Source organism: Canis aureus, chromosome 18, assembly GCF_053574225.1.
Source record: "Canis aureus isolate CA01 chromosome 18, VMU_Caureus_v.1.0, whole genome shotgun sequence".
NCBI lineage: Eukaryota > Metazoa > Chordata > Mammalia > Carnivora > Canidae > Canis > Canis aureus.
Genome location: NC_135628.1, coordinates 6,811,984 through 6,836,092, shown reverse-complemented (window position 1 = coordinate 6,836,092; position 24,109 = coordinate 6,811,984). Strand labels below are relative to the sequence as shown.

Here is a 24,109-nt window from a genome sequence, read left to right as displayed (position 1 = left end):
GTCAGATGCTTAACTGACTGAGCCACCCAGGTGCCTCTAAGGCACACTATTTTTCTTCCTATATTTCTTAGTAAGTGGCTCCAGAAACCAGGGAGTCATACCTGTCTGGAGTCTTCCCATCAGTGCCTCATCCATGGTCTTATCAACTTCTGTTGATCCGACCACCTCTATTATATTCCTCAAAGTCCCTTTATCAGTCCCCTGACACCATATTGGTACCACTGGTGCTGCTACTGCCTCCTCTTTTCGAAAATGGAAAATTGGAAGCTTTCTCCTTGGTTTTCCCTACCCCAATAATATTGAGCCACTTGCATCTCTAAAACTAGCATGTTCTTGCCTGTGTGCCTTTGAATAACCTCCCGACTACCTGGAACCACCTTTACTTTCTCTTCACCTAACACATGCCATCAGACCATCTGCTCCTGGGGCTTAGCCAACTTGGGATCAACACATATTCAGCATTAATTAACTTTCCATTGTTTGAATATTGTGTAAAGCCATGTAATGGCTCTGTTCCATGCCAAGAAAAGACCTTGAGCTAGATTTTCATAGAAACTTAGTGTCTGGAAAGAATTTGGAGATCATTTTCTTCATTATATGCATATAGATACTGAGTGAAATGATTTTGTTGAAGGTCATTTGGCCAGTAAGTGACAGAGTCAAGACTTAGAAAATAGGTTTTTGTGCCTCCAAGAATGCCATTTCCTTGTTGCTAGAAGCCTCACCAAAACCAAACAGACAGACAACCACCACAGACAGTTGTGGCATTTCTTTGGTATTCACTGGCCCGAATGGCCACAGTAGGTAATGAGCTGTGACTCAGGAAAACCTCAGTTGGGGGTGGCCCAGATGAAGTACAGAGCATCGAGAGGCAGCTAATTAAGAGGATTTTTATTTTTTATCTTCTTTTCTACAATTTAAAATAACAAGGCTACAGGATTTTTATTCGATGAGAAAACAGGTTTGTCAGTATTAGACTACTTGCAAACAACATGTTCATGGATTTTCTTGGCTCCAGAATTGTTTGTACACTAAATTAAGGTGGAGGTATTTATACCTTATAATTTCAATGCCATGCTGTCCTGTTCATCTGAGGCCATAAAAAAAAAAAAAAAAAAACAAAACCAAATGGTATTAATAGATAACATGGGTGGAGAGGGAGGGATGTGGAAAGAGTAACAATGCCATCATTGATTCACAAATTAATTCCATAAATAACAGGATTTACCTCCTGTGCACTGCTTTGAAATGTGCTTTGGTGTCTCATTTCACTCAGCTTGTTCTTCTTCATCTGCTTGGAATGTCTGTCAGACTGCTGTGCCTCTTTGGTTGGGGCCTGGCTCTTCTATCAGGACTGGGGAGCACATCCTGGGCCTTCTCAATGCAAGGCTATTCTTGCCTGTGGGAGGCCTATCCCCCCTGCTGGAGATGCAGTCCTGCCACCAGTAGTGTGCAGTAACTACCAGGGCCTCTCAGCTCTTTGGATTGCAGAGATGCAAGCGCCTGGAGAATTAGGGTGCCTGATGCCAGCCCTGTGAACACGGACAGCTTCTCTTTTTTATGTGTGTGTTCCACCAAGATCTTGGGTCACAGGTAACCTGGGCAATCCTGTGGGGTTCAGTAATAAGCTAATAATGGATGACTAAGCATCTGATATAGGAGTTCTTGTTCAAGATGTCAATGTACGATTCTGAATTCACCTCCTCTCAGTGACACCCCAAATCTACAGCTACATATGGAACCATTTCTCCTGAAAGAACCTAGAAACTAGCTGTGTGAATCTTTCACATATGGCAAAGAAAAAAACCCACATCCAAAGCACGCAGGAGTGGCTGAGATGCAGTCTTGTTGTAAAGCTCACCTTGGTGCAGTGACACACAATTAGAAGGAAACTCAAAACCTGGAGCTTCTCCCTGAAGAGCGAAGGGTTTGAACCCCACCTTTGGCACCCTAACCTTTAAGGCTGCATCTATTAGATGAGCCCCCAAACATCTAGTTTTAAGCCAATGGACTTGCATCCCCAAGACCCAAAAAAGACTGTTAAACTGAGGAAAGGCTAGTAAGGGGCTTGTGCTCTCGGACCCACATGCCCCATGGCCCAGTATAGAGGCAGCTAGAGGTGCCTAGAGCTGAAGATAAGTAAATACTCTTTAAATAAAGTGTCAGTATTAGGGGCAGGCATCTAATTTAACACACATCTAGGGGCCTGGAAGGATAGTCTGAGAACTGACAGGTAACTAACAGGCTGGCAGCTACCATCTTAGGGAGGTTGCTTTCCCTCTGCCTCCCTCCAGCTAAGACACTGCAATCCTCTCCAGAGACCTCAGAATGGGGGCCCTATCTTTGTTGTCTAGAATACCAGATGAGCTTAGAACAGGTGTCTGGTGCCCAAGTCTTGGTGGACAGCAGGGCCTGTGTTCCTGGGTCCCACAGACTAACACAGGAGGGACTGTTCTGGGCCAGCTGCCTAGGGCATTGCACAAATAGCAGAGTGAAACATCCCCCTAGTGTTTCTGTGAGAGAGGCCTATTTGCTTAACATGAGCTTTGACTTTGGGCAGGCTTCAGATGGGGCATATATCTAGGAGCCTAACAATAAGCATTCCAGAGCCACGGACCTATGGATGCTTTCTTTAAGCTCTCCTCCTACCTTGCTCTGGATTACTTGCATCTTCCTAAAGGAACTTGTATATCCATCTGCTGCCCTAATTTTTTAACTTGTCACCCAGTAGACACCTCTAGATTGCCTAAGCCTTGGAAGCCAGTGGGATTCATACTTGTAGTTCCTACAAGACTATGCAAGTATTTTTGCATACTTTAAAAGCTATCGCTGCAGGGGCTGAGGGGTCAGGCGGGGTCTGTCTTCCAAACAGTTTGAATCTAGGTGCTGACTGAGATCCTTTCCTTGTAGAAGAACATTGATAAGTTTTAGCACGCTCTCAACCACTGGGAGCCACTAAAAATAAAGTAGGCTATTGGACAATCACAAAGGTTTGAGATACAACCAAGAGCTAGGATAGGGTTGAATGGTAAGATTCATCTGCTACATAAAGCCACTGTGCTTCTTCACAATGGGCAAGGTGGCTGTTTTATCTAATGCACAGAAGCCAACAGAGAAAGTCAAGAAGAATGAATAAAGAGAGGACTAGGTTTTAAAAGAACAAGACAAAGCCTAAGAAAAAGTTCTTAATTAAGTGGAGGTAAGCAGTTTATCTAACAATGAGTTCAAAATAATGATTTTAAATATGTTCATCAAACTTGAGAGGAGTGAACACAGTGAGAACTTAAAGAGATGGAAATGTAAGAAATTACCCAATGAAAGTCACAGAGCAAAAAAAAAATAATAATAGAAGGATTCAACAGCAGACTATATGAAGCAGAAGAAAGGATCAGTGAACTCAAAACAGCAGTGGAACTCACCTCATCAGAGCAGCAGAAAGAAAAAAAGAATGGAGAAGTTAAGATAGCTTAAGGGAGTTATGTGACAACATCAAGTGGGCCAGCATTCACATTGAAGGGATCACAGAGAGAAGGGGCAGAAAAGTTATTTGAGAAAGTAATGGCTGAGCATTTTCCCAACCTGCTGAAGAAAACAGACATCCAGATATAGAGGGCTGAGAAATTTCCAAATATGATGAACCCAAGTCATACCAAGATACATTATAATTAATATGTCAAAAGTTAAACAGGAGAGAATCTTAAAAGCAGCAAGAGAAAAAACAACATATATACAAGGGAACCCCTAGAGAGTATCCTCAGATTTTTTCAGTAGAACCTGTGGGACAGAAGGGAGTGGCATGATAAATTTCAAGTGCTGAAAGAAAAAAATGCATAACTAAGTTCTGGATTTCAGGAGAGAGAAAGCATTTTCCAGAAAAAAAAAGAGTTAAGCCCACTGAACAGTAATGTTTAAGCTGAGGGGAAAGGGCACTAGTTAGTATAGGAACACATATGAAAGTATAGTAAAATTCAGGATAATGTTGTAAACGTGGATTAATCACTTACAAGGGTAGTATGAAAGTTAAAAGAAAAAAGTAATAAAAATAAAACTACAATAAGTACTTAAGATAAAAAGAGGGAGAAAGTAAAAACGTAGAGCTTTAGAATGCATTAAAACGAGTTATAAACTTAAGATAGACTGTTAGAAGTGTCATTGTATTTAAACCTGTTGATAACTACAAAGCAAAAACCTATAGAAGATACACAAAATATGAAAAAGAGAAATCAATCTTAGCATACCACATTCATACAGGAAAATCATAGGTTACAAAGGAAGAGAGCAGTGAAAGGAAGAAACAGAAGAACTACAAAACGGGGAAAATACAAATTGCAGTAAGTACATTACTTAAATGTAAATGGACTAAATCCTTTCCTTAAAAGTGTTGGATGAAAACACAAGACTCATCTATGTGTTACTTACAATAGACCCATTTCAGATGTATAGTCACACAGACTGAAAATGAAGGGATGTTTAATAAAAGATCTTCCATGGAAATTGAAACCAGAAGAAAGAGTAGCTATATTTAGATCAGACAAAATAGACTTTAAAATAAGGACTGTAAGGGAAGCCTGGGTGGCTCAGTGATTGAGTGTCTGCCTTTGGCTCAGATTGTGTTCCTGGGATCGAGTCCCACATCAGGCTCCCTATAGGGAGTCTGCTTCTCTCTCTGCCTGTGTCTCTGCATCTCTCTCTCTCTCTGTGTCTCATGAATAATTAACATCAATGAATGAGTGAATGAGTTACTATAAAAAGAGACAAGATAATCATATACTGACAAAAGGGGTCAATCCAACAAAAGGATATAAGATTTTAAATATTTAACTACCCACGGAGGAACACCTAAATATGTAAAGGAAATACTTACAGACCCAAAAGGAAAAACAGTAATATAATAATAGTAGAGGATTTTAATACCCCACTTTCATCAATAGATCATCCAGATAGAAAATCAATAGGGAAACATTGTCCTTAAGCAGCTCATTAGACCAGATGGACTTAACAGATACACACAGAACATTATACCCAAAAGTAACAATACACATTCTTTACATGGAATGAGTATGTTAGGCCACAGAGTAAGTCTAAATCAATTCAAGAAGATTGAAATCCTATTAAGCATCTTTTCCAGCCACAATGGTATGAAATTAGAAATCAGTTACAAGAAAAATGGAAAATTAACAATTATGTGGAAATTAAACAGTCTGCTGAACAACCAGTGGGTCAAAGGACAAATCAAAAAATGCCCTGAGACAATGAAATAGAACTACAACATAACAAAAATAATGGATGCAGCAAAAGCAGATCTACAAGGGAAGTTCATAACGATAAATGCCTACCTCAAGAAACAAGAAAAATCCCAACCTAAATTTATACCTCAAGCCATTAGAAAAACAAATGAAGACCAAAGTTGGTAGAAGGAAGAAGCAGCAAAGATTATGGGGAAGTAAATGAAATAGAGGCCTAAAAGGTAATATAAATGATCAATGAAACCAAGAGCTGGTTCTTTGAAAAGAGATGGAAAATTGGTGAACCTTTAAATTCACCAAAAAAAAAAAAAAAAAAAGACTCAGAATCATAGATGGAAGAGGAGACATTACAAATGTTCTCACAGAAATAAGAAAGATTTTAACAGAGTACTATGAGCAATTATATTCCAACCAGTTATTCAGCCTAGAAGAGTAGATGATTCCCAGAAACACAAACCTACCAAGAGTGAATCATGATAAAATAGAAATTATGAACAGACTGATTACTAGAATCAGTAATCAAAATTCCCCCAAAAAACAAGTCAGGACCAGATGGCTTCACTGGTCAATTTTACCAAACATTCAAAGTAAGACTAAGCCTTCTCAAACTCTTCCAGAAACAGAGAAGAGGAGGAAATACTTCCAGACTAATTTTATAAGACTAGCAATACCCTGATACAAAAAGACACCACGATGCTGCAAGAGAAGAAAAAAAAATTACAAGCCAGAATCCTTGATGAACATGCATGCAAATATCCGCAACAAAATATTAGCAACCCAAATTCAACAATACATTTAAAAGATCATACGTTATGATCAGATAGGATTTATTCCAGGGATGCAAAAATGGTTCAATATCTACAAATCAGTGTATATACCATGTTAATAAAATGAAAGATAAAAATTATATGATCAATAGATGCAGAAAAAAACAAAATTCAACATATGAATGTATGATTAAAAGTCTCCATAAATATGTACAAAAGGAATGTATCTCAATGTAACAAAAGCCGTATATGACCAACCCACAGCTAACATAATCAACGGTGAAAAGCTTGAAAGCTTTTCCTCTACGATCAGGAGTGAGACAAGGATGCCCACTCTTACCACTGTTACTCCACTTAGTATTAGAAATTCTGACCAGAGCAATTAGGCAAGAAAAAGAAATCGAAGACATACACATTGGAGAGGAAGAAGTCAAACTATTACATGATACGTATAGAAAACCCTAAAGACTCCTACAAAAAAAAACCTCTTAGACCTAATCAATCAATTCAGTGAAGTTGCAGGATCCAAAATCAGTATGAAAAATCTGTGGCATTTCTATATACTAATAGAATACCAGAAAGAGAAATTAAGAAAACAGGCTCATTTACATTTGCATCGAAGAGTAAAATACCCAGGAATAAATTTAACCCAGGAGGTAAAAGTCATGTTCCCTGAAAACTACCAGACATTCGTGAAAGAAACTAAAGACGACATAAATATGTATGAAAATATCCTGCACTCATGCACTGGCAGGATATTGTAAGAATGTCCATGCTACCCCGAACAACCTACAGGTTCAGAGAAATCCCTATCACAATGGCAGAGGCATTAGAGAAACAGAACAAACAGTCCTAAAGTTTGTTTGGAATTACAAAAGACCCTGAATAGCCAACTCAGTCTTCAGAAAGAATGACAAAGCCGAAAGCCTCACACTGTCTCATTTTATCTATATTATAAAGCGGTAGTAATCAAAGCATGGTGATACTGGTATAAAAACAAAAACACAGATCAGTGGAACAGAATAGAGGCCCCGGAGATAAACCCATGCATATATGGTCAGTTAATTTTTGACAGTGAGCCAAGAATATGCAATGAGTAAAAGTCTCTTTAGTAAATGGTACCGGGAAAACTAGACAGCCACATGCAGAAGAAGAAACCTGGACCACTATTTTCTACCATTCACAAAAGTTAACTCAGAATAGACTGAAGACTGTAAGACCTGAAACCATCAAACCCCCAGAAGAAAATACAGGCAGTAGTAAGCTATTCCTTGACTTGTAATTGGGTGGTGATTTTTTTAGACTTGATACCAAAAGCAAACCTAGAATAAACAAGGGTGACCGTGTCAAGCTAAAAGGCTTCTGCAGAACGCCTGGGTGGCTCAGTGGTTGAGCGTCTGCCTTCAGCTCAGGGTGTGGTCCTGGAGTCCCGGGATCGAGTTCCGCATCGGGCTCCCCACAGGGAGCCTGCTTCTCTCTCTACCTGTGCCTCTCATGCATAAATAAATTTTAGACAAATAATAAAATTTTAAAAATAAAAAATAAATAAAAGGCTTCTGCACAGCAGAGGGATCCATCAAGAAAGCAAAATCACAAGCTATGGAATGGGAGAAGATATTTGTAAAACCTAATAGGGGGTTAATATCCAAAATGTAGAGAGAATTCATACAACTCAATAGCAAAATATAAGAAATAATCTAATTTAAAATGGGCAGATCTCAATATATATTTTTCCAAAGATGATATACAGATGGCCAACATGTCCATGAAAAGGTGCTCAGGATCACTAATCATCAAATCGTCAGGGAGATGCAAATCAACACCCCAATGAAATACCACCTCACACTTGTCAGATTGGCTAATAACAAGACACGAAATAACAAGTGCTGTTGAGGTTGTGGAGAAAAGAGATCCCTTGCACACTGTTGGTGGGAATGTAAATTAGTTTAGCTACTATTGAAAACAGTATGGAGGTTGCTCAAAAATTAAAAATGAAACTGCTATATGACTCAGTAATTCTAGCTCTGGCTATTTATCCAAAAGAAATGAAAAAACATTCAAAAAGACATATCCACTCCCATGTTCACTGGAGCATTATTTATAATAATTTATAATACTCCAAATTTATAATACTCCAAGATATGGAAACTTTTTTTTTTAAAGATTTATTTATTTATTTATTTATGATAGTCACAGAGAGAGAGAGAGGCAGAGACACAGGCAGAGGGAGAAGCGGGCTCCATGCCGGGAGCCCGACGTGGGACTCGATCCCGGGACTCCAGGATCGTGCCCTGGGCCAAAGGCAGGCGCCAAACTGCTGAGCCACCCAGGGATCCCCAAGATATGGAAACTCTTAATGGATGATTGAATATAAATGGATTGATCAATATGTATGTAAATTACATAATATATAATATGTATATATATTTTTATATATAGGTGTATATATATTTGTGTGTGTATATACACAATTGAACATTATTCAGCCATTAAAAAAAAAGAGGGACATCTTGCCTTTGGAACATGATGGACCTTGAGGACATTATGCTAAATGTAGAAGTCAGAGAAAGACAAATACCCTAGAATCACACTTATATGTGGCATCTAAAAACCAAAAAAATATGAGCTCAGAGGTATAAAGTATAAAGAACAGATTAGGTAGGTGGTGGCCTGAGATGGTGAGGGTTTGGGGGTGGGGGTGGGTAATATGGATGAAGGAGTCCAAAAGCAATAAACATCCAGTTACAAAATAAATAAGTCATGGGGATGTAGTGTACAGCATGGTGATTACATATTTGAAAGTGGCTAAGAATAGATCTTAGATGTTCTCCAAAGGGGGGGGGGGGTTTACTATCTGATCTGTCATCAGATAGTAAACCAGACATATTGCAGTGATCATTTCAGTGTGAATATGTTGAGTCATGTACACCTGAAACTAATGTTACATGTTAATTATATCTCCATAAACAAATTCATAAAAAGCATCTGATATGGCAAAGGTGTCATTTTACCATCACCATCATCACCACCACAACCTTTTGCAGTGTCACCCCAGTGGACACTATTTGGCTTAAAAAAAAAAAAGCTGATTCTTTTTTTTTTTTTTTTTTTAAAGCTGATTCTTCATGTACTTTTGCACAGTATTTAGACAAGCACAGTTGTGAAAATGGGAAAAAAATATTAAAGTTTTGGGAGAGATTTCTTAGATCGTTTTTGTACAATTTTAAGAATGTAAATCCTAGTGTTAATAAAAGAATATATTTTTTCCTAGCCACAGATGGCATTTTGACCAATTTCAGCAGACCGTTAGACATAGTCTCTCTGGGAAAATGCTTCTAAGATCTAAAGTGGATTTTGTTATCCTAGAAGTTAATTTTTTTTTTTTTTTATTAAGTAAACTTTAGGATTAGAGATATTCCAACCCGCCCATTGAATAAAGTCAGCAGTGAATCAGTTCAGGTAAAGTATAGCCGTTCTCTGCTTATGCCTTCTAGCTTCCTGAGAAACAAATGGATGTAATTTAAATATGGAAAAGATTATTATTTTAAGTCTTCTGCTGCAGCCAAACACAAGATTTACTAATTCTTTCTGGACAGATTTCTGCCTGCTTCACTCTTCTGCAGGTTGTCTCTTAGCGTTGCCATTTTGGGTCCCTCCAAGTGTTTCAACTGTAAAGTGAGCCTTTTATAAACTTCCTTTGCTTAAAATGGAGCAGCCCAATTTTGGGGTCATGAGCAGCGTGAAAGAAGTATTGGTAGGGGGACACCCGGGTGGCTCAGCAGTGGAGCGTCTGCCTTTGGCTCAGGGCGTGATCCCAGAGTCCCAGGATCAAGTCCCACATCGGGCTCCCCGCAGGGATCCTACTCCTCCCTCTACCTGTGTGTCTGCCTCTCTTTCTGTGTGTCTCTCATGAATAAATAAAATTAAAAATTATATATATTGGTAGGTAAAGAGGCGTGGCCTCCCTAGAATAAATCATCTTCCATTATCTTCGTTACTATCACAGTCATATTTAATAAGTACTCCCACACGAAATCCCTCCGTGAGCACTTAATGGGCGTTGTCCCTTTCAGTCCTCACCGTGCCCCTCTGAGGACAGTCCTGTCAGTACCAGCTACCAATTTGTTATCTTAATACAGTAGAGAGATTTGGTAAATTAATGTAAAATGTTATTGCGCCCCCCTTTGTTGTTTTCCTCTACCCTGCTGTTGGCTCACACGCCGAGTACACACGTGAGCGTCTAAAGTGAGCCCCTCTACCAGCTGAGCCTTTACTCCGAGTTCTTTGTACGGCTCCTGAGGACCAAGGAAAGGTGCTGCGGTGCACAGGCCTCGCTCCCGGCCTCCGCGGCTCCGCGACTCGGCGCTAGACCCAAGTCGTGAGTAACCGTCCCTGGATCCACCTCCCCGTGCGGAGTATGCAGCGAATCAGCCGTGGGGCGGGCAGCGGGGAAGGGGACACCGGCGAACACCGTGCGCCGCCCGCCACGGCCCTTTAGACGGCCAGCGCGCCTGCCCTGGGTGCGGGGATGGGCCCAGAAGGTGGACACCCCGGGAGCCCCCTGTGGGGCGTGGGACGGCAGTCTTCGTCTTCTCCCAGGGTCCCCTCGGGTTGCTGGGGGGAAGCCAGTAGCGGAGATACTTGTGCGGTTCTCCTGCGCGTGCTCTTCTTCGTAGTCAAGTGGAAAATACGGCTCTTCTCTTCCTTTCACCTCCTGACCGCGCTTTCTTCCCTACTAGGAAAATGTTGGCCGTGTTCTGGCTACGATGCACGGCCTCCCGGGGACAGCAGCGCTCCAGAGGGTTCTGTGGAGGAGGGCCGCTGGGGCCGCGCGTGCAGGCGAGCTGCCGTGTCCCTGAGTCTCCTGCCCCTGCGAACACCTGCGGAGCAGAGCTCCCTGGAGGGGTCTGTGTCTCAGCCGTCCCAGCTGCCTCGGCACCGAGGCCAGACACTTCGCTGTGCTGGCGGCGATTCAGGCTTCCTAAAACCCACTTGCAGCCTGCCTTTGTGATTTGGCGTCGAGAAAGCACAGTGGCCGCGCAGGCGCTCTGGGAGGAAGGCAGCCCCCACCCGTGAGGCAGCCGCCCCGCCGCACCCCCACGGGCAGACGGGAGCCTGTGGCTTCTCTGTAGCTTCGGCTTAAAGTCAGGTTCGATCTCCGGGCAATTGCCTAAATTACTCATTCCACATAATTGGCTGCTCGTGTTTTTATCTGCAAGTGCTTTTTGGCGCGCTGTCGGCCTGTTCAGAAGACAACAAACCTCTTCCACTCGGTGCCCAGGTTACTTGTTGGCGGCCCCGATTAAGAAAGGAGTTTCAAGCGTTTCAGGCCTAGGAAACGGAATTAGAGATCAGAGGAGATAAAACACATACACATCTGTGCGCGCGCACACACACACACACACACACACACACACACACACACGGTCTGGGGGTTCTTCTCAGAATTCGCTGCTCCGCGCTTCCTGGTACTCTGCTGCGTGGGGTCTGTGTTCCAAGAAACTCAGAGCACCTGTCATATCACAACTTAAAAAAAAAAAAGCAAGCTGAAGAACTGTAAGAGACTCCTTCAGATTAGAGCTGGGTTCACCATGCAAATGGTTTTCTGATGGCTTAGTCAGGGTTCTGTTCACTGACTTCTCCCCTTGTATTTTCTTAGCATTTGGGGCCACACCGGATTAGGTCAGTTTGGGATTGTTTCATTAGGACCTGAGTGTGTTCTTACCAGAATGATCTCGGGGTCTCCTTTCTGACAGAACGACGCCCCCTGAACCAGTCACAGCCGACTCCACCAGTCATCCAGGGTGCTGGTGGTGCAGGTGTCAGGTGTCCCCTCACGGCAGGGGGCGGCTGGCTGCTTGCGGTAGACCAGCTGCCCGGGCCTAACAGCGATGACCTGGCCTAGGACTCTGAACATTCTGTTTGGGTTTGCTGTCGTCAGTCACTCGTAACAGTTTTGGTTTCTTTTCATGAAACGTTGTGCTCAGGCTTTCTGGGAAGGTACTTGGCTGCTATATGTCCCTTTGTTTCCCTCAATTTACAGTAGCTGTCAGTGCCCTCTGGGTAATACGCTGAATTGCGCAATCCTTGCTTGGCCCGGTTTGGACAGGCATCCTTCCCAGAACCTAGTTGGCTTCTCAGAGGTTAAATACTCTTGGCCCAAACTGCAAATATGACTGAATAAAACTGTAAAAATGGAAAAAAAAAAAACCCTCAAGTACAGGGGGAAAAAGAATTATCTCTGCGAGCTACATCGATGCCGAGGACTCCTCTTCTTTAGCCTTCTTAGTTTGCTAATACCTATAATCCTCTCTTTGCTTCAAATAAAACCAACATCGTAACGCTGTTTATGATTGTTAATTCCCCTGGAGGTGGTGGGGGTGACAGTGGTAGCAGCTGTCCGCTCTCCTGCCTTACTTTCCTCTTTTCACCACCCCAGGTCACAGTTGGATCAAACTGCTCTTTCCAGAACACAACCAAAAAGAAAAACAAGTTGATTTGGTAGAATTTAGGGATCTTTTTGTTGTTGTCACTGCCCAGGTAGTCCTTACTTAAGAAGTACAGATAATGACCGTGTCTGTGGTCGAGGTCTCTGTAGATGCACCTCGTTTAATATCACTGTAATCTCTCAAATGCATTTTGGTTTGTGGTTTTTAGGTGCCACAAATAGATTGGTTTTTCAGAGTAGTGGTTTTCTAGTAAATTATGTAGAACCTGTGTTTTAAGAGGATGTCTTTTTTTTTTTTTTTTTTGGTAAGTTTTAGTATTTACATAAAGACCTTACTCTTTTGAGACCTGTGTCATTACCATGTCAGAATTTACTGCTTTTATTCATAGATTTGTGGACCTTAATTTTCATGTTTTAAATTTACAGATTTGTTTCTTTTGAGACACCACCTCTCTTGGCTGCCTACCACCTTCTGTCTATTTCCACAATGTAACTGGCAGTTTATCAGTTCTCCACTCAAACTTTGCTCTTACTTGTTGAGGGTTATTTAACCTTTACTGTCAACCCTTTATTAAAAGTGAAATTCAGAATCATCTTTAAAAGAGAAGGGAACACGAGTCAAGGCTAAAAGATCAAAACAAATCAGAAAGTTTTGGATTTATAGCTGATCATTCTCCCAAGGAAGATGAACCGAGGGCTCCACCCCCACAGTCAGCGCCGCACGCCAGGTTAGAGCATGGCCAATCCAGGTGAATGGCACGGGTTCTCAGTCTGACTCTGCTACTGGCCTCTACCACTTTGGGCACATTTTCTAAAACTTCTCTAAGTCTATATTGGTAGAAACAAGGATAAATACCAGTACTGCTTCTTGAGATTATTAGAATTAAGTGAAATGATACTTGGAAAGAGCCGTAAACAGAGTTTAGTACAAAGCATGTATCTAAAATAGTGTTTTAAAAAATGAAAGCAATGAAAACATATTCTCCATTCTGAAAACAGGCAATAAATAATTTTACTTCATTAACACTAGGCTTTCCATTCTATGAAAAAACCAACCACGCATACCTATTAGTTACAGAAATCACAGTTTTGTTAAAGAAGATAGGCTAAAAGGGAGTGTTTGATCTACTGACAGCGAACGTGTCTTTCTCATTTTGTTTACTAAAAATAGATTTAATGGACTTAATCTGTGACTCTTGTTGGCTCAAAGTAGGAGTTTGGACGGACTACTCTGGACGTATGGCTGCTCATTTCTGTATGACAACTGTCATTGTTTAAAATCTGGAAGAGATTTTAATTCTCCAATGAATAGATAGGTCCTCTGAGGGGCAATGAGCTATTTAGTCTGGAACGTCACTCCCGTCCCCCTTTCTCCTGAGGGCTGTTGACTTCTTAACTAAAATCACAGTTCAGTCTGTCCCCTCCTGATTCTTTGTTTCTTCTTCCTTTCTGTGTATAAGCATGGCTGGGCTCCCTTCTTTTGAATCAGACATTAAAACTTTGTATTTCTTTCTGCTACCAAATCTTGTTAATGCCTCCTCAGCCATGTAATCAATCCCGAACCTCTAGCTAACTACAAGATTTGATTTAGATTTCTCTTTATTACTTTAAGCTCTCAGGGTCTAAAAATTAACTCATCTGTCTCTTATTTTATTTTAACCTAAGAAAAGCCACATACTGAGAACAGAGTCATTTTTGAGAAAGGACTGGTATCTTGAATAGATGAAGAACTTCTACAAATCAGTAAGAAAAAAAAAAGCACAACTTAATTAGAAAAATGAGAGGGAAACATGAATGCCCTGAACACCTGTTTCAAAGAAGAAGAAACATGAAAAGACATCTAAACTTACTAGTGAGGAGGTAAATGCAAAGTAAAACCACCATAAGATGCCCCTTTCACACTCACCTAAGTGGCATATATGAAGTAGGACAGTCTCCATGATTGAGGAGGATGTGGATATTGAGCATTCTCAAACTTGGTTGGGGGGGAGTAAATTTTGGAGCAAGTGCTTTGGAAACAAGTTTGCATATCTTTGTGAGCCTCCAGTTCTGCTAGTGACATAGCATGTGTGCTCTAGGACAGTGGCACAAAATTGTTCTAGACAGTACTGTTTGGGATAGCAAAACACCGGAAATGACAGATACATTCACAAATAGTGTGGATAAATAAATTATTGGCATAGTTAATCAATTGAGATACGCTACACCTGGAAAATAAGTGAACAACAGCGACATGAATCACTGAAGGGAAATAAACAGTGTTGAGCAAAAAAATGCTACTCACAGGAATTCATAAAGTACCCTTTGACCTTTCTGATAGGTTACGGAGGGATGTTTCCACATTCACTGTTGTGAAAAGTATAGTGAAAAAAGCCAGGGAAAGGTTCAGTCAAAATCCAAAACATTGATGACCTCTTGATGAGGAAACTCTATGTAGGAAGGGACCAGAGGAGGCTTCAAAGATGTAACCCTCTACTTCTACGGCTGGGTGGGATGACCATTCTTTCCCCCCTTTAAAATTGGTAGAGCCGTTACAGATAGCTCTGTGTAGGATGTGTTTTATAATACAGAAAGAGTCTTATGTTCAAGAATATTCTTAGGGCTTTAAGAATACTCAGTTCAAGGTTCTTCAGTTTCAAGTGAGCTTTTGTAGAATCCCCTTTTGGCCTTGAAATGTAAGCATTCCCTAGTGAAGTAGAAAGTTAAGGTCAGAAGCCTTAGAACTAGTTAATACGAGTATTTGTTGGAAGGCACATTCAAGAGAACTGGCTGCTGGCAGTTAAACTCTATTGTCTTCATACGATAATAAATCTAGCTCTTTATAACTATCTTTAAAACAATTATCTTACAAATCACGATGATGATGTAATCCTGGAACAGCTGCATAACAGACTGAATATATCATACTGAATATTTTTTTCTTCCAATTTTGGAGCCGGTGGGTGGAGCAGTCCAATTTCTATTTCTAAAGGACTTTAACATCACGGAAGGTGTTTAGCCTGTGTTGTAGAGAGCAGTAGGATACAGTGAAGATGGGAAAGAGGTGCAGAGAAGTGGAATCTCGACTAAGACCACCGCACAGTATGTGAGAATGAAGTAAAATCTAAGCCACGCCTACACGCCTGTGCACACAACCACCACCTTTTTGGTTTCTTCTTTTTCCTGAATGCAGTATCGACTTCTAAAGACTGCTCTTCTAAAATTTAAGTTTATTTGTGAGCCCCCAGCTCACAGAAAGACTTCTAAGACTGCAGGTCATGGGGTTCTGGATCACCTATTTTGATCAATTCTTATTAATTCAGTGCACTGATGATTTATGTTTGTGTTCATTTTTTTTTTTCTCACTATGTGGTCTCTTCCCAATTGAAAACGAAGATTGCTGTGTCCACTGTATCCTGGCCTGCTTGTTCTGTGAATTCCTCACCCTCTGCAATATTGTCCTGGGCCAAGCTTCCTGTGGCATCTGCACCTCAGAAGCCTGCTGCTGTTGCTGTGGAGACGAAATGGGGGATGACTGTAACTGCCCATGTGACATGGATTGTGGCATCATGGATGCTTGTTGTGAATCATCGGACTGTTTGGAAATCTGTATGGAATGCTGTGGAATTTGTTTTCCTTCATAGGTATTTATCTTATGTTTGTGTTAAAACTGGAGCGTTTTAAGAATTTTTCTTTCAGAGGCGCAGAAAAACACATGGTAAGATACTCATGAAGCAACCCAGTATTTGCACTGTTAACTCATTATTTTAAGTAATCTCCGAAAGCCTTTTCTCTCTAACCAAAACTACATGGTTTAATATGTGAAAATTTTAACTACTTTTAAACTTAATAGGTTACAATGACTGAGGGACATTTTGACCAAAAAAAATATATATATATGCTAAATGTCTCCTCCTTGTTATGCATATTTGTCTCTTTTAACCATTCTTAGGAGCCTCTTGCTCCAAATGTATTATTTCTCTGTGGGTATTTAAACCAGACAATTTATTTTTGATGTGTATCTGTTCATGGTTCAAAGGAAGCATCCCTTCCTTTAAAGTGAACTTTGGGAAACAACTCTGCACCATAGTTGGGGACCCAGTTTCATCTCCATCCTGGGTTCTCACTTTCTCCGCTTGTTCAACAGACATTGAGCACCTACCGTGTGTTAATGGCCTGCCATTGAACTCCTATCCAGAGGGGTATACAGTTTAGCAGAGGAAAGAGACCTGTCACGGATGAACCACTCGTCAAGGCACACTGAAGTGAGCATTATGTGAGAAGGACCAGGCTCTAGGAACACACAGAAAATAATAACTCTTGTCAACTGGAATATGCACAAGGCTTCGTGGAGAAGGTGGCATTTGAGGCCTTTTGGATGAATTAGATTTAGGACCAAGTTTTAGGTGAGGAACCCTTAAGCAGTTAAAAGAAAAATGCCTTAAGTATGTATTTTTTTTTTAATTGCAGGAATATAGTTTTTTAAAGACTATAAAATTTAAATTAATATGCAGCTTTTTACACATCATTTAATGTTATGATAAAGTTTTTGATAAGAACCTAATGCTTTATTAAAATAGCTCTATTTTAAAAAGAATTTGGAATACTTTTGATAAACGCATTTAAATTAGATGATTTTTTTAAATATTAAAATCCCAATATTTTGATTTATTCAAAAGCATTTTGGTTCTGTTTTTTTTTTTTTTTTTTTTTTTTTTTTTTTTTGAGAGCTCTAAGTCTTTTTGGAGAGGGAGGTTGTTTGTTTCATAGCCAATGTTTTATAAACACCACCCGTCTTAAATGTAAACCATTCTTTCAAATGCAGTGGGAAACTTGACATCCACCACTGTGACCAGATTTCAGGATTGCAACTTTATATTAAACGAAACCAACATGGCAGGTTATAAAGATGCTGCAGGCGTAAAGAAAATAAGTCGAGTACGAGATTAAGTATATAGTTAGCAAGGCATAGCGCAAAGGAAAGCTGGAGTCTGTTTCCATACCATGTGCTTTCCTAAGTCTGGTCTTCCCAAAATTGTAATTTGGTTTGATTTAATGTAATTCCTTGTAGAAATTCTGGAAGTATACTTTTGGATTAATAGTTACTTCAGGTCTTCAGCTGAAATTCCAATTGATAGTGAAAACACTTGCATCTTTTTAGGAAGCCCTCAGCAAACCTAGCCTTTTAAGGTTTTTAACCCAAAGCGTAGGAATGTCACTTACGGTTTCTCCTTTGAGATAAAACCTAGCTTCTAATCCTGTCATTACTTAAAGGACTTCAAGGAAAAAAAAAAAAAAAAGGCAAACTCCTGCATCCCCTTTTCAGCGCTGTGTGCGTGTGTGTACAAGCACCCTTTAAATTGTCAGGTTTAAATAGAATTATAGGAAACCGCTGTCTCTCTCTTGTCTAAAGAATGCCTTTTGTTACATTAGTTATAAGAACATCTTTGTACTATTTCATAGTAATCAGAATCTGAATATTTACGCATACCCAAAGTTAACTTATACGTATCTGTTAGGATATAAGAGTATCATCTGTGTATTGACATATAAAGCCTTCTGATGACCTGGAATTGTTAAAATGTCACTTTTTATCTCGCGAGATTTTTCAGCAAAGTGATTTGTCTGCCACTATTTGCAGTGAAAATATTAGCACTTTTAAAGTAATGTTTCTTCGTAACAGAGAATATTGGTGGATAGAATTTCTTTTCATATTTATATTCACAGTACTTTTTCTCTGTCGTCTACTCTAGTCATTCCATAAAGTATCTTGTATGATTTTTTAAAAAGAAAAGAACCAAAGTAGGAAAATGTGAAAATAGTTTCAGTGTATGTTAGAATTTCTGTATGTAAAATGTTTTGTTGAATTACATGGCCATCATGACTAAGTGCTCTAGTTTACAGTTACAGATTTGGTCTCTTTTAAAATGTGGAAACCTAACCTTTAATATTTTTAAACTGGACCTGTATTATCCTGAATACATTATTTTGAAATAAAAAAATTCTCTATTGTGCTTTAGCATATTTTCTATCTAATTACTGTATTGATATTTGAATGAATCTGACCATAATTTAAAACTCGAGGCTTTCATCTTGTTACTTCCCTTCCTGAAGATTTCCTCATTTCCTTATGCAAATCACATGACTCATGCCTGTAAATGAACTCTGAAAGATTCAGATCCGTTTATACTGCAAATCATAGTTAATATATGATTTTAAAACACAGTCTTAGGTAAATGGTTTTTAGAAATTAGGAGATAATTCCAAAGTAAATAAATGGAAACAAAGGTAATTTTGTTTTTAATATATACACTGAGATAAAACATACACACACACAATCTATGAAATCAGGTATTAGATTTAATGAATTTCACCCAAAGTTAAATCATCAGAAGTATTTTCATCTAGGGTTTTTAGTGGTACCATTTTTAAGTAGTAGGTGATGTTTTTTATAGTTAGTATTTAACCCCCCACCCACCCTAAAAGACATTTTAGTTAGAAGGCTTTTTATTTAGGAATATAATTTTATTTCTGTATTCTTATAGTCTATCAACTATATCCTTTTTCCTCACCTAAAGTCATCAGGGTATCTCTGAACACTTCCAAGAGTAACCAAGGCAACCTTACGTAATAACTTTCCACCCTTTATCCATACAAACTCTATCAGTGCCCTAGATTCTAATGTTATAAATGTCAAAGTCACCGCCTAACATAAATAAGACTGGAGTCCCGAGTCTGTGGCTTGCCTTCTCAGTTTAAGTGCTTGGGTTTAGCCAACCACCTAATGAATAAGTTTATTTATTAATGAGATTATTTTTCAAATTATTCAAGACCTTAATGCCCTTTCCAATTACTCGTGATTTGTAGGCCTGTAGGTTTATCACATCTAATCTGACAGGCAAGATAAAATTTCATCAAATACTACAGTATCCATTTTTCTTTTCCCTTTACACTAACGTAGGAAAGCCTACCATTTTTGTTTTAAATACTGGTTCATATATTAATAGGCTTCAGTCCACACTTGCTGTTTACGTTTTTTGTTGAAGAGTTTTGTTTTGTTTCTACAAGGCAGTCCCTTGAACAACTTTCATCTCCATGCCCCACTATAACCGATAAATTTCCAGTGCCTGTTTTCTCCAGGTAACCCAGTGGAGTCAGGACCCTCAGGGAGCTGCGACCTAGGGCAGAAGTTTGGCACCTCTCATGAGAAAACTGCTAGTATTTATTTGCTTATTTAATATTCGAGATTCTCTGGAAGAGAGAGAGAGAGAGAGAGTGTGTGTGTGTGTGTGTGTGTGTGTGTGTGTGTGTGTAGACGGGGTAATGTCACGATGCAGCCCTACAGCGGAGGGTGGTTTTTGCAAAAACGATCCGTGGTGACTAAATCCACCCAGTATTTGCACATCCCCAAATCCCCAACAATAACTGCTCCCTCTGCCTCACAGCACCGTGAATCCAAATGCCACGATCACGTTCTCACGAAGCCAGGAGCCAGCCGGGTGCAAAGGCTTCGGAGCGCAGCCCCAGCCAAGCCCAGCCCGAAGGCAGGCTCTTTCGGAGGCAGGGACTGCACCAGCCCGTTCCTCCCCAAGCCGGGACACCAGTGTGACAGCGTCCGCAGGGGCCACACCGACAGCTCCGAAGCTGCCCGACGTCAACACAAGGACTTCCCTGGCCTCGCCTGAGCGCTGGCTACGAGGTCTGGTTCCATTGTTTGTCTGTTACTTGTGCCCCCCATCCCTCACCTCGGGGGTGCGTTCGGCTGTGGGGTGGCCGGGAAGAAATCCCGCTCCATGGCCATCCTTTGACACGTTCCCGCCACGGGGTATGGCTAACGCGCGTTAAAGACAAAGTATGGCTTTGCAATCAAGTGCTCGCTTCCAGGCAGGTCTTTGTGTGAGGTTCAGTAGAGAAGGTAATTATTAGGAAAATCGTAAAAAGCAAATTCAAACAAATTCTAAGTTTAGCTTGAAAAATTGAAAAGGTTCTTAAGTTCTGTCTGATGCATAAAGGGGTAGAAGCAAAAGAATTACGTTCCAAAGCCAAGAAAGAGGGTGTACAAAAGCAGCTGATCCACTTGACATAGTTCATAGCCTTTTGCAAAGGAATAAAGCCTGTTGAGCAGGGAACCAAAAGATCTCATTATAGGATGAAGCCAAGCCATATTAAAGCTTGTGCACTAGTAACTATGTCTAAAAACAGCCTGCTGTTTTATATTGAACCAATACATTTCTTAACTTGGTAGGTTGCAGCGTAAAGATGTACAGAGCCTGTCTGCTGGATGCTATGCCAATTACACGTGTGGCGGAGTGGTGTCAAACACCTACAAATAGTTAGGATCTCAAGCAATCTTCGAGTGAAACAAAAGAAGTTTTAACATGTCATCTCAAAACCTAGAAAGCACAGTTCATCATGTGTGTCTGACTCTCAGAGTCTTGAGATCACCTTTATTAGATGATTTAACGTGGACGTCATAGGATCCCTCAATCAGAATGCACAATTCTTTCAAGGACATGAATAGTGCCTGAGAGATAAGGAGAACATCTTTTAAAAGTAACACCTTCAGATGACAAGGCATCTGTGATCAGCTCTGCAGGAAGGGCGTTTTACTGGCGTTGAGGCGGAGGAGGAGGGAGATACGAATCCATATTCGATTAGATTTCCTTAGATCATCAGAAAGAATAATTGGGCATATTTACACAATTACATTTTAGTAAACTATTATGCCAGCTTAACGAGAATACATATTCCTGTAAAAGTACATTAAATTGCAATCCAAAAGCAATTTGGCTGCTGAGGACATTATTTTTTTTTATCTAATTATTCACAAATTAATGAATAAAATTAAATTCCAATCACTGAAGAAAATGAAGCAAGGGCGAGAATCAGAACTACAGATTAGTTAAAGCAAAGATATGCAATGCATAACAGAATTAAAGCATTTCTTTTACTCAAACTCAGTGCTTAAAAAAGAACAAATCCATCATCTTGAAATTTGACTTGTAGCTTGACATTAAAAATAATATGAGTAGAATTTTCAGTGGGGTAAGCACAAAACTAGTTCAAGTTGTGTCACTCTCAATTACTGTACTCAGGTGGTGTGCCCATTAAAATTCCCACTTGTGGGTTCCGCTCACTATGCAAATGGGGTCATTACCTGGAGAATTTAATTGGTTATGACACTGGGAGTAGGACTTTTCCTTTCAAAATAAACCTACTTACACACATTTTCACTAGAAATGTGATTGTTATATATACTTTGGATTGTTTTGCTCTATCAATATTTACTAAAATTAGACTGTCTTACTTATTTCTTACAAATAATTCGCAGTGGATCCAAGTTACTTTGTGGATATGGTTTTATTTGTCTGTAAAACTACCTAGAATAACTATTTCGTAAATCAGTTTGCTTATGACAGTATCAGGTAAGTCTCTGTGTCTGTCGCCCCACCCCTCACGTGGGTACGTTTCCAGAAAAGGTTTTCATCTTCTCAGTAGTACACGTTTTCTCTTTCATAAGCGTTCCGAATATTTGATTAGAGGAAATTCTTCCATTTTTCTCTTTTTTGGGGGTCACTTTAAAGAAATATGCAGTTAAAGACTTAACCTGCCCTCTCGGAAGTGTAACACACATATTATTTGTATAATACATAATGTGTAAGGATACTTATGGCCCAGGAACTGTATCTGTACCACTTGCAAGGTCAGGTCCACTGAGGAGTCTGGGTGAGGACATAATTTGTTTGTCAGAATTAGTTCCAGAGACATTTCCACCAAGAGCCACTGGACGCCTGATTATTTAAGATTTTTATTTGTAAGTAAACTACACCCAAAATGGGGCTCGAACTCACAACCCTGAGATCAAGAGTTGCTCGCTCCACTGACTCAGCCAGCCAGGCGACCCTAGACAACTGAATTTAAACAGAACAAACAGCAAATCGGTGTGGAAAGTGCAACTCTCCCTACACCTACCCCGGGCTCCCATCGACTGTGGCGATTTCAACCCAAGAACACCCGAGGTTATAACCACCTAACAAGAATATTAATAATGGCCTGAATTTGCAACGAACACGGAAACTACAGGTGGTTTAGTGGATGGAGTATTAAACTGGGCACCCAGGAATTTAGTTCCTAGACACTGACTCAACCAGCAGCTCCCAGAGTGGCCTAAAGGAGGAACAGGATCGCTGTAAGTATGAACAATAGAATCCCAGGGAAGCTCTAACATTCTTGAACGAGCAGCTCTCTACAGTCCAAAATTTTTTTTTTTTTTTAATCACACCAAGTTGGACAAGCCAAGATTTTATCACTGGCTTACCTGGATCTAAAGAGAACATTTTTTTCCTTTAATGTAGAAGAGAATATTCTAAAATGAGAGAAATCATTCCAAAGATGGTAGAAGCAGAAAGAGTACATATTCATAACTGGACCATTGGGCAGGATTTTTAACATCTGTAACTACAGGAAATTTCCCATAGAATATCAAATATGGATCCAAGTCTCTGACATTCATTTTTCTATGATATTTCTAATTGTGCCCGGAGGATAAGAAGGAGTTGGCGCATCCAATAAATATAATCATTTACATGCACGGAGCTCCCTTTGAAGTTAATAGGACCTATGGAAAGGAGAGTCAGGCGCCACGAAAACGGAGTTCAACGTGAACCTAGCTCTTTCTTGTTAACATGCAGCGATATTGCCAACACATTTGGATTTTCTCACTGCTTATCTTTTCTTTGTATGTGATGTTTAAGTTGAGTTGAGTGAAGTGCTCCATGTGTAGAGGAAAGATAGTCAAGAGAGAGGATGTGATGATTGCGAGCATATACTCAGGGACTAGCTTTATAAGATAGTATCCAAGAGTGATAGGGCCTGACATTTGTAGAGCTTAACTTTTCACAAGGAAGCCGTTTCCACTTTCCCATTTGATGTTCACAACCCTGTGATCCATCTAGGATCTGCATTTTCCCTTCTGGTTTACAGACCAAACAATGCGGGACAGGTTGCTTAAGTTCATTTCCTCAAGTAGCTCCCTCAGACCTAGGAAACCCGGTGTCTATTCCCAGATCTTGCTATTCCAACCATATTTGGCTTAGGAAAACTTACATATAATTTAACAGAATAGGTTCAATCACAACTGCTTGAAGCTGGCATGAGGACATGGGGACCTGAAGTCTCATCAGCCTTATTTTCTGTCTCCCATCTTTGCCACCTGGAGTGGGCATCCTAGCACAGGCTCCCGGGGAGACTGAAAATCCTAGCCACTGCCCTTAATTCGCATTATGTGCATTGACGCAAAGCCAGTCTGCTCAGTATTTCACTATCTTGTCCCTGTTTATTAAAGCTGTCTTTTTTTCTGGATAGATAAGGAATCAAGAGCTAGATGTTATTGGGGCAACTGGGTGGCTCAGTGGTTGAGCATCTGCCTTCAGCTCAGGGAGTGATCCCAGGGTCCTGGGATCGAGTCCCTCATTGGGCTTCCCGGAGGGAGCCTGCTTCTCCCTCTGCCTGTGTCTCTGCCTTTCTCTCTGTCTCTCATGAATAAATAATTAAAATCTAAAAAAAAAAAAAAAGGAGTTAGACACTCTTCATCAATTGTTTGCTGGTCATTCTCCATCTGTCTAAGTCTGTTCTCTATCTCTGCCTTTGTGCCAGGCTCCCTCGCTTTC

At 40.2% G+C, this 24,109-nt stretch overlaps 1 protein-coding gene across 12 annotated transcripts in view; it reads left to right on the top strand.

The window, feature by feature from the left end:
• MDFIC (MyoD family inhibitor domain containing) overlaps positions 1-24,109 on the top strand; it is a 290,769-nt gene that overhangs the window by 254,347 nt on the left and 12,313 nt on the right. For 3 of the 12 annotated variants that reach the window (XM_077856096.1, XM_077856098.1, XM_077856099.1), the window contains 3 exons: positions 9,408-9,472; positions 15,837-16,084; positions 19,886-21,676. In XM_077856096.1, the coding sequence (XP_077712222.1) occupies positions 9,408-9,472; positions 15,837-16,084; positions 19,886-20,285 (713 nt within the window). In that variant the 3' untranslated portion in view covers positions 20,286-21,676. Of the gene's footprint in view, positions 1-9,407; positions 9,473-14,126; positions 14,322-15,836; positions 18,460-19,885; positions 21,677-24,109 lie in introns of those variants that run through there. The other 9 variants (XM_077856093.1, XR_013356413.1, XM_077856095.1 and 6 more) reach the window with 9 other exon arrangements.